General features: G+C 53.7%; 1 protein-coding gene and 1 long non-coding RNA gene across 2 annotated transcripts in view; both read right to left on the reverse strand.

Annotated features, from left to right (window-relative positions):
- Positions 1-336: 336 nt before the first annotated feature.
- LOC123521073 lies at positions 337-3,385 on the reverse strand. The gene is made up of 3 exons (XR_006679563.1): positions 3,184-3,385; positions 2,833-2,940; positions 337-555 (listed from the first exon to the last, which is right to left on the reverse strand). It is a non-coding gene; the product is annotated as an uncharacterized LOC123521073 (long non-coding RNA).
- Positions 3,386-10,631: 7,246 nt separating this feature from the next.
- PDLIM4 (PDZ and LIM domain 4) overlaps positions 10,632-11,155 on the reverse strand; it is a 9,248-nt gene continuing 8,724 nt past the window's right edge. Inside the window, exons 5-6 of the mRNA XM_045285045.1 lie at positions 11,082-11,150; positions 10,632-10,956 (exon numbers count right to left, since the gene is read on the reverse strand). Of these exons, the coding sequence (XP_045140980.1) occupies positions 10,752-10,956; positions 11,082-11,150 (274 nt within the window). The 3' untranslated portion in view covers positions 10,632-10,751. The remainder of the gene's footprint in view (positions 10,957-11,081; positions 11,151-11,155) is intronic.

The following is an 11,155-nucleotide window of genomic DNA, read 5'->3' on the forward strand; positions in this document are numbered from 1 at the left end:
AGTTCTTAAGTGTGAAATGAATCCAGGTTGAAGCGCGAGGCCAGTGGAAGTGAGAGCCCGGCCTGAAGAGGTCTGTGTTTTAGGAAGACCCCTCTGGTGGCCGAGATGAGAATGCACGAGCAACAGCCGGGACGGAAACGCCAAACTAACCCAGGGCCAGCCAGTCAATTCCAACTCACAGAGCCCTACAGAGCAGGCAGAACATGTGGGTTTCTAAGAGGGTCACTATTCATGGGCGTAGAAAGCTTCATCTTTCTCCCATGGAGCAACGGATGGTTTCGAACTGCTGACCTGGTGGCTAGCAGCCCAAAGCGTAACTCCCACCTCCAGGGATCCTCTAGGATGGAAGCAGACATCCAAAAAGCCAAACTCACTGCCTTCAAGTCGATTCTGAGTCGTCGTGACCCCGGAGGACAGGGTAGAGTTGCCCCTGTGGGTCTCCAAGACTGTGGCTCTTGCGGGAGTAGCACTCCTCGTCTTACTTCCTCGGTGCATCTGGGGGTTTCGAACTCTTGCGGTCAGCAGGCCAGTGAGTAATCCAGTACGTTGCCAGGGCTCCTCAGAAACAGAGATACAAAGAAGGAACTCATGATAGGGGTCTAGATGGGAGGTGGTGGCCAAGAAACAGTTACTTTTACAGTGATTGAGAAGGTGCTAACTCTTGATGACCAACTGAATGTGAGGGTGGGAGATGGGTCGGAGGCAGCAAAGACGTCTAATTTGGTGGACTAGAGCTAGGTAGGTCGGTGGCTGATAGTGTCTTTGTCTGAGGTGGGGCCACATGAGTAGGATCAGGTTAGAAAAGATGACGAGGTGGGTCTGGGAGACCCTGAATTTGAGCCGCCTTTGAAGTGTTCAGGTGGCTACAACCATAGAACAGACAGTCTGAGGTGTGGTCTGGAGATAATATATCTAGGAATGATGACGGATTCCTAAGGCTCATAGACAGTGTCACTAGAGAGGAGGTTACAAGGTCACTAAGGTTCCTGGTTTCAAGCAGACTGGCCGAATTAATTGATGGGAAAACGGACTATTCAGTACGATGCTCAGCTGTCTCCTGAGGAGGCAGTTTCTGGGCGCTGGAAGTGGATGGATGACAGTTGAATCCTTGCTTAAGACGGAGGCTCTAAGGGAGGAGCTTCCCCATGGCTGGCCAGAGTGACCCCTGATCACGGTCCCCCAAGATCAAGTCCGGTGAGACGGAGACAAGACCACAAAAGGAGGGAGGGGGAGTTCAGAAGGATGGCGCTATTGTTGGGGGTGTGGCCAGGTTGGTTCCAACTCACAGCGACCCTAGGTACAACGAAAGGGATGGCTACCCTGGGCCTGGCCGTCCTCATCGTTGTTCTTGAATCTGAGCCCATGCTGCAGCCACAGTGTCAGTCCGTCTTGTCCAGATGCCCCCCGACTTTTACCAAGCATGATGTCCCTCCCGAGGGACTGGTCGTTCCTGATAACAAGGAACATTCTGGCTGCACTTCTTCAAGGACGATTTGTCTGTTTTTTTGGCAGCCCGTGGTACTTTGGGGATTCTTCACCAGCACCGCAATGCAAATGCACCAAACGCCTGCAGTCTTCCTTATTAGCTATCAGGCAGCCTAAACCACCCAAGCCAAGAATGAGCATATGGGGGTGGGGGAAACTAAGTCTGAGCCTCAAGGAGATGAATGACCCTGGAACAGGCAGGAGTAAACAGGACGCAAAGCCCGTCTGGAAAGTATGACAGGCTGGCCACCCCGGACTCTCTCAACAGCTGCAGGAACCCCTAACAGGTGGAGAGCAGTGGGGCAATTCATCTAGTATAAATCAGGATTGACCCCAGGAGAAGGCAAGCAGGCCTGGGATGGGAACATGCCTGGGATTGCTTGTGTCCAGGGGCGGTAGACACTCCTGCCCAGCGCTTCAGGACGACCTTGACTCAGCTGAGCTTCAAAACCTTCCAAAGCCCATGGAAGATTGGGAGTCCAGTCCTCTGTTGGGAAATCTGAGCCAACCCTCTGATTCTGTGTCCCTGGCCAAGCAAGAGATGAGTTGGCTGTCCCTCACAGGTGACCTGGTCAGAGTCACCAGGCTACGCGTAGGGCAGGCAGCCCAGAAGATAGGTACTTGCGGTTGTCACTAGTACCCTTGCCATGGGGATGAGGTAGGCATTGAGCAAGCCTGGCATGTGCCCCAACCTTGCTGAGGCCTGTGCTCAGCTCTTCCTTCCCTTCAGATTGGTGTGTGGATTAAAGACGAGAACGGAGGGCTTGTAGACACGTTGGCTCCCGGTATACTTATTAACCAGCTCGCCCTGCTGCCTGTGACTCTGTGGCCAGGCTCCAGAGTCCCAGGAAGATGTGCCTGCAGACCAAGAACACCCTGCAGGGCACGATGGCTGTCCTTCCCCCGCTGTCATTGTCCGCGAACCAACTGCCATGTGGCATGGCGCAATAGCCTCCAAACTTGGCCAACCAGGTCTGGCTTGTGGAGAAAAACTGCTCATGGGACTAACCAGTCAGGTCTCTGAGCTCACGTGGCCGAGACCCCCCCGAACCTGCAGGGTTGGCTGAGGCTTCTGGCAGCGTCTCCCAGGACGTCTAACCTTTGCCTTTTGGTCCCAACTGAGTCCATGTCAGTTCAGACATCAGCAAAGAGGAGGGCTGGTTTCTGTGGGGCCCAGAGAGCGACTCCCACATGTGGTAGGGGGAGCCCCAGAGTCTGCCCTCGCTTCTTAGAGACCCCTTGACTTCCCTCCGCCTTGTCAGAGGTTTCACTTCCGTTCAGAGGTATTGAGTGAATGCTGTTTAAAGAACAGATTCTTGAGTGGGAAAATAGTAACCAGGGAATTACCAGAGTGTGAAGGCTTGACCTGGGACCCAAGGACGAGAAGCTGTCACTCCGGGTAAAAATGAGCTGTCCGCGACTGAGCTGGAGTACAGATACGGTCAGTAGGGAGACCTAGGGGCAGAAGTAAGCCAGAGGGTCCCTCCCAGCCCATAGCCCAGGCTCCTGGACATCATACTGCAGGGCACAACATTTCCCACCAGATACAGCTATACCCAGGCTGTGAGCCAGGGCCAGACTACTGCTCCGCCCCCCACCCCCCACCCGAGTGGAAGGGTCACTGGTCAGGAAGCAGCGTCCTGCCTGTTCCCCTCTTCTTAGTTCTCAGGGAGGAAGGTGAGGAACAATTAGGCTCACCAAGCAAAGAACCACCAGGAAGGGCTTAGCCTTGTTTCAGCCTCCTTAGAAGGCCCAGGAGGGCTGCAGGGTTCTCGGTAGCAAGTTGACATGGCTGGTGTGATGGAGGCATGAGACAGGGGTCCGCAGAGGCCAACAGGGCTGCCTGTCCAAGGTCCTCACCGACTGGAGAGCAGACTTTATCCAGAGAGCCAGGGAAGTTTTTCTCACAGGGAATGCCGCTGTCTGAGTAGCGTTTTAAGAAGCGTCCTTTGCGGTTGTGTGGAGTCCGGCAGGCGGGAACCTGGGGAGGAGGCTGTTACACCATGAGGGCAGAAGTTCATGGACCTTGGGCAAGGGCAGGGGCAGGGGCTGGGGCTGGGGGGCAGCAGGATGTGGAGCTAGTTAGGGATTCATCAGAGAGTCAATCATGCCTGCTAACTGGTTACTCTGCCTCAACCTTTGCTCCCCTCAGCAGCCAGAGGGAGCCAGGTGAAAACGTAATTCAGCTTATGCCACTCCTCTGGCTGCTCATGTCTAGGGTAAAAACAAAGTCCTTCCTGTGGGTGACAAGGGCCACCCCCGTCTCTGTTCCTGCCCCCACAGCTCTGTGATCTCATCTCCTACTATTAGCTACCTTACAGCATTCCACTGACTGGCGTGCTGTCAGGATTTAGATCCCTTATCTATTAAGGGGACCCGTGTGTTGATTACCTTGCTGATATTCTTTATGGCATTTATTTTATTTTATTTTTTTAAGATCATTTCATTGAGGGCTCTTACAGCTCTCATAACAATCCATCCATCAATTGTATCAAGCATATTTGTATATATGTTGACATCAGCATTTTCTAGGCATTTTCCATTCGAGCCCTTGGTATCACTGCCTCTTTTTCCCCTCCCCCCTGTGGCCCCTTAATAAATTATAATTATTATTTTCATATATTAAAAATCATTTTATTGGGGGGCTCTTATAGCTCTTATCACCACCCATCCATCCATTGTGTTGAGCACATTTGTACATATGTTGCCATCATCAATCTCAAAACATTTTTTTCTACTTGAGCCCTTTCCTCCACTCCCCCACTCTTCCTTCCTCACGAACCCTTAATAATCCATAAATTATTTTTTCACATCTTCCACCAACTGCTGTCTTCCTTCACCCACATTTCTGTTGTTCATCCCCCTCGGGGCGGGGAGGGATGGGTTATGCATCGATCATTGTGATCGGTTCCCCCTTCCACCCCTCCTTCTTCCACCTTCCCCTACCCTCCTGGTATCATTACTCCTGAGGAGGGAATTTCTGTTCCTGAGGGGTTATCTGACCTGGATTCCGTGAGCCGTGAGCTTATCTGCACCAGTGCACATGCCCCCGTCTAGCCAGAACTGAAAGGCAGGACTGGAGTCATGATAGATAGTGGGGGGGTGAGGAAGCTTCATCGGTGCTATACTCCGTCCTGGTTGACTCATCCCTTCCTGGTGACCCTTCTGTGAGGGGATGTCCTATTGTCTACAGATGGGTTTTAGGGCTCTGCTCCGACCCCCCTCGTTCTCAACAATGTCATTTAAAGTGTTGTTTTGGGTCTTCTGATGCCTGTTATCTGATCCAGTCAACACCACCTGATGGCACAGGCTGGTGTGCTTCATCCACGTGGGCTTGTGTCTCCTCTGCTAGATGGCCGCTTGTGGAACTTTAAGTATGGCATTGATTTTAATCAGAATGTATCTGGTGTTTGTTCAAAAGGTCTTCCTTGTGTGTATTCCAGTGTCTGGCTAAGCAGGTTCCCTGCAGATGACCCGTTGAAGGGATGAGTTGGAGCTGAGGAGTTGCGGGAGGGAGGGGTTGCTCTGAAGGTCTCATCCCGCCCTGGGGCTCAGGCAGGATGCCTGCAGAACTCTGGTTTGGCGGAGCGGAGGAAGGTGGTGGGAGACAGGGAGGTCCCGGATGTGAGGGCAGGAGCTGTTGGCTCCTGGGTACCTCTGTGGACTCTGCACCCCTCCTCCCAATGCCCCGCCTGGGGTCTGGGTCCTGGACAGGGAGGCAAGTGTGGGCCAGCTTGTGGTCGAGGAAGTGGACAGGGATGGTGGTGGGGAGAGGAAGGACCCTGGGAATGGGCTTGGATTGAGAAGAGGAGCGGTGGGGCCGGCATTGAAGAGTGAGAAGAGTTTGTTGGGTGGGGAGGAAAAGAAGGAAAGGCATGTCTAGCTTGCGAGAAGGTCTGTCATCATCGTCATCGTCGTTAGGTGCCATCATGTCCCTGCTGACTCGGCGAGCCTCTGGACGACAGAAGGAACCCCTGCCTGGCCCTGCACCTCCTCCGATCGCTGCTGTGTGGAGCCCGTTGGTGCAGCCACTACCTCGGTCCATCTTGTCGAAGGCCTTGCCTTTTCTGCTGTTCCTGCTGTTGACCCAGTGTGATGTCCATCTCCAGGGACATATTGTTTTCTGACAACAAGTCTGAAGTACGTGAGTCACGAGGCTTGAGATTCTTGCTTCTAAGGAACATTCTGGCTGTACTTCTTCTAAGACACATTTGTTTGTTCTTTTGGCAATCCCTGGTGCTTTTACTATTTCACCATCACCATAGTTCAAACACATCCAGTTTATTTTGGCCTTCCTTATTCAATGTCCAACTTTCAGCTTTCACATGCGTAGGAGGCAATTGGAAATACCATAGCTTGGGTCAAGCGCACGCTAGCACTCAAAGTAACCCCCTTGCTTTTCAACACGTTCATGAGATCTGTGTGGCAGCTTTACGGTGTCCTTTGATTGCTTGACTGCTGCTTCGTGGCTCTCGATCATGGATCCCAGGGAGATAAAAGCCTTGAAAACGTCGATCTGTACTTACTGTATTGAGCTAGGTTGACTAGAGCAACAAATCCAAGGACATTCATCCGTGTGTAAGAAAGTGCTTTATATCAAGAAGCAGTTATATACCAAGAGCACATCCCAGCCCAGTACAACTCAAGTCCATAAGTCCGATATTAGTCCCTAAGTCCCCTTCAGACTCACTATGCCACATGCAGTGATGCCGAATGCAGGAAGATCATGGCTGGTGCACGCGAAGTCCTGTGGAGCCAATGGCGGTGAACGCCTCTCTGGGGCCCTGGCAGCAACCAGCATCTGCCAGCAAGAAGGTGGAGGCAGAGAGATTGGGAGGTTCCCAGGGCCCTCCTTATGAGAAGGCCATGTCCACAAGGGGTCACTATCAGGCTGTAAGCTCCATGCCTACACTTTAATATAGTTTCCAGGTTACATGAAATGATGTAACTACCACACCTACTCGTCCAGCTGTGAAGATTGTGGTTGTCCTGACACCGAGTTGTAACCCACACTGAAGGCTGTAATCCCTTGATCTGCTTCAGAAAGTGCTTCAAGGCGGCCTCACTTTCTGAAAGCAAGGTTGTATCATCTGCATATTGCAGGCTGTTAACAAGTCTTTCTCCAGCTGATGCTGCATTCTTCTTCATATCATCCAGCTTTTCTGATGATTTGCTCAAGCATACAGATTGCATATGCATGGTGAGAGGCTAAAGCCCTGACACACACCTTCTCTGATCTCAAACCATGCGGTAGTACCTTGTTTGTCCCCAGTACGACTGCCTCTGATCCGTGTACAGGTTCCCATGAGCACCAGGAAGTGCTCCAGGCTTCTCTTCCTTTTCAAGGCTGTCCATAGTTCGTTCTGATCCGCACCATGACATGCCTTGGCATAGTCACTAAAACACAAGTAAACCTCTTTCTGGTATTCTCTGCCTTCAGCCAACGACCACCTGGCATGCACAATGATCTCCCTCGTTCTACATCCTCTTCTGAATCCTGCCTGAGCCCTGGCAGCTCCCTGCCAATGGACTGCTGCAACGTTGTTGGGTGAGTTTCAGCAAACTTTTACTTGCATGGCAAGGTCTGAGGGGTATGAAAAACTAGAATAGCCCATAACATGGTGAACTGTCGGCTGCAGCAGAGGAGGTGAGAACCAGAAGTTGAATGTGAACCTAATGTCAGAGAGCCTCTGAATACTAGGCCTAGGATCAGGGCCCGGGTCCATGGAGAGGGTGCAGCAAGAGACTGCAAGATTCCTCCCAATCAAAACCACACTCACTGCCATCGAGTGGATGCTAACTCATAGCTAGCCCATAGGGCAGGGCAGACCTGCCCCCAAAGTTTCTGAGACGAACTCTTTATGGGAGTAGAAATTCCCATCTTTCTCCCAAAGATTCCCCCAGCTTCCCTGAAATTGGCCCTAGAAATGCTCAGGAGATGGCCGTCCCAGGCTCAGGTGGCTGAAGGGAAGGGTTGGAGGAGGATGTACAAGTTTCTGGCCTGAAGGCCCTTGGGGTGAAGACCTGCTGTGGGAACCACCATGAGGACTCAGACTGAGTTGGGAATCTCTGGAGAGAGGCTAGAACCCTGGACGGCAGGAAACTCCTGCTAAGTTTTTTTCCTGATTCACCAGACTTGGGCTTGGGAGTCAGTGGAGGGGGTCAGGCCTTTCAACAGGGAGAGGACAAATTAGGCTGACTGCCACTTCCTTTAGTCCCATCTCTGCACACCCTCCCTCACTCTACACCATGACTTGGGAGAAAGACCAGGCTTTCTCCTATTAACAGCAACAGTCTTGGAAGCCCACAGGGGCAATTCTCCCCTATGGGGTTGAACTCTACTCTATAGGGTTGGTATGGGTCAGGATGGGCTCTCTGATGGCAGTGTTTGGTTCTGTTTTTTTCCACCCATTCTGATTTGCTTGCTCAGGGAAGGCCTGCCTTGCTTGCTGTCCTGCAGGGAGTGGGGTGAGGGGTGGGTGCAGCTGCTGATGTGGCAATGCCAGGGCCACTCCACTGGCCCTTAACTTGTCTCTCCTTTGCCTGGAGAGGATGATGAAGGTGAGTGAGTGAGTGCACACACAAGCGCTCGAGGCTGAGGGAATCTGCACGTGCGGACATGCGCTGCCTGCTGGTCCCCTCTCCCACCTCTGCCCTGAAAATGGGTGGGGCAGAGAGGATTTTTCCACAGCCACACCTGCTGGGGTGCAGCCTTTAGGGCTAGAGGTTCTCAACGTCCTTAATGCCTCCACCCTTTAATATAGTTCCTCACGTTGTGGTGACCACACCCCCCCCCAACCATAAAGTTATTTTTGTAGCTACTTCATCACTGTTATTTTGCTACTGTTATGAATCAGGGGACCCCTGTGAAAGGGTCCTTCAATCCCCAAAGGAGTCTTGAGAACCACTGCTCTTGGGGCTGTGTGTGTGTGTGTGTGTCCCAACAGGTGGGGTCTCTGTGCTCAGGGTCTGTCCCCTCTTGGAGCCAGGTGAGTGCAGGCCCAGAGCTCCAGCTCCCTCCTCTCCTCCCTGGCACCTGCTCACAGGGCCCACCTGGAGGAGGAGTGGGTGAGTCAGGACTCCCAGAGTGGGGGAGAGAGGGGAAGAGGAGCTTTGGGAAGGAACCTCCAGGGGCCAAGCCAATCAGGAATACTGGAAGGATGAGAAGATGGAAAAATGGGGAGTGAGTGCAGATTACAACACACAACCCTTGGAAGGACATGGCCCAGTCCTTCCCAAGTGAGTCACCAGGTCCAGGGCAACCCTTGTCACACTCCCTGGCTCAAAGGATCCCCCTCCTACTGGGGCTGACGTATTGAGTCCAAACTTCTGACAGTGGGCAATGTATTGGAATAGCTTTGGCATACTTACAGACCAAGAATAGGGAGAGAGGGATGGATTTTTTTTTTTTTTTTTTACATTCGCACCGCAGTGAAAACAGGACTGATGACACGAGAATAGGAAATGCATCCCAGGGAGAATAGGAAATGCATCCCGGGGAGAGCTCCGGTAACAAAATTCTCTCCCATCCAGTCGAAGCTGACTCATCGTGACTGTAGGACAGCGTAGAAGTGCTCCTGTGGGTTTCTGAGGCTGTCACTCATAGTGGCTCTGGAGGACAGGGTAGAACTGCCCCTGTGGGTTCCAAGACTGGAACTCTTTACGGCAGCAGAAAGCCCCTTGTGTGGAGCGGCTGGCGGTTTCAAACTACTGTGGTTAGCAGCGTGGCTCCAGTAACAAAGGTTCTTACAAAAAGAGAGTTCCTACAGTCCTGAAGATTTAAGTACATCTCAGAAAAATGGGGGTGTTTAGGGCAGTTCACACAAGAAGCTGTGCATCGAGTTCATTCACCTAGTGCCAGGTTCCCCAGCTAGCACACCACAAACATTTGCTGAATGACTGACTGTCAATCACTGGTGATGAGAGAAACGAAATCAAATCAAACTCACTCACTGCCCTCGAGTCGATGCTGACTCACAGTGGCCCTGTAGGGCAGGGTAGAACTGCCCCTGTGAATTTCCCAGACTATAACTCTTCCTAGGAGTAGAAGCCCCTGTCTCTCTCCCCCAGAGCGGCTGGTGGTGTTGAACTATTGACTTTGCAGTTAGCAGCCCAACACTAGCCACCAGGAGGAAGAACTGGCAGGAGTATGAGGAAAGGGGATTTTGTCATGTGCTGATGGTGAGAGTTTAAATTGCTAACAGCCTTTTGTGGTTTCTGATAGCTCCAACATTTCGGGGTAGGGTGGGAATACAAAAGGGGCATTATTGGGGGCTCAATAAAGAAACCCGGATGAAATAAACGAGGCCAAAAAAAGAGAGGCAAAAACCTGGGCTCCTAGTCCAGGGGTGGTTGGATAGTAATAGCTAGTCGCAGCCACACGTGAACAACTGCCCATCATTTCTACGTTTTGAAAGACTGTCCTGGTGTGTGCAATGGTGCCGCAAAGGCTGGCGCAGCGCAGGCCGGTCAGGCAGGATCCGAGAGTTTACTCCTCTGCGTTGGAGAGAAGGGCTTGGAAAGGGGGAGCATTCGGGCAGCCCTGCACTCCTGCGTTCTCCCCTCCCCTTCCTTCTCAGGCCTCACTCGCTTTTTAATTGGAAAACCGGCCGCGCCGTCTAGTGGAGGCCGGGGGAAGGGACACGAAAAACGGGCGGGCGGGCGGGCAGGGGGCTAGAAAGGGCCCGGTGGGTTGCCAGGGGTAAAGGCCGGGCAATAAAAGAGCGGGTGCGGCCCGCGGTGGCTTCTGTGATCTGACCCGCCCCGGCGGTTGGTAGGAGCAGCTGCTCAGTGCAAAGGGTCCCCACCGTCCCTCGCGCTGTAGAGCTCTCCCCAGACACATTGCCTCCTCCCGCCCAGGCTCAGGCCCCCGTGATGCCCACTTCTCTTCTCGGAGCACCTGTCTTAATCTCGCCGGTACAGGCAGCGCTTCCTTCCTCCTGGCATAGGTGGTTTTTGTGATCCTCGCCTGCCACCTTCCCCCCGGGAGTGCTGCCCCGTACTGCCTAGTGCACAATTGTCCCCAGAGCCTAGGGACGTGCCTGGCACCTAGCAGACAAGAAACAGGCGTGTGGCACTCGGGAGCCATAGCCAGTGCGGGAGGGAGGCAGGCCAGGGCGCAGACAAGTTCGAGGCTGACGACCTGCAGCAGCAGAGGGCCGGGTAGAGGGCGTTTATTGGCGAGGCAGGCGGCACACACATTATTTACACGGCCCGCCAGGACGCTAAGCGAAGCAGGGCGCGGGCGGGCAGTCCCCGGGCGCAGCTCAGACGAGCTCCACCTTGGCGTTGGGGTAGACGGCCACCACATCGTAGCCCTCGGGCGGCTTGACGCGCTCCTTGGCGTGGCCCTCGCAGTAGAGCTGTTCGTCCAGAAAGAAGTAGCCGCGCTGCTTGAGGTTCAGGCCGCAGTCGCTGCACATGAAGCACTCCGGGTGGTAGAGCTTGTCGCGCGCCTTGACGATGGTGCCCCTGGTGGCAGGCCGGAAGAGGACAGCGTCGGGAGGCGGGCGGGCGCCGGCGCGCCCCGCCCCCAGTCCGGAAGAGGGCGGGGCCGCCGCGGCCCGGGGCGGGGAGAGGTGGGGGCGGGTACTCACACGATGCCGTGGCCGCAGCGAGTGCATTCCGGTAGCCCCTGGAGGCCACTCAGCGGGGTGCCCAACTTGCTGAC

This window comes from Echinops telfairi, unplaced genomic scaffold, assembly GCF_000313985.2.
Source record: "Echinops telfairi isolate 266 unplaced genomic scaffold, ASM31398v2 ScPeMD7_7469;HRSCAF=8507_1, whole genome shotgun sequence".
Classification (NCBI taxonomy): domain Eukaryota; kingdom Metazoa; phylum Chordata; class Mammalia; order Afrosoricida; family Tenrecidae; genus Echinops; species Echinops telfairi.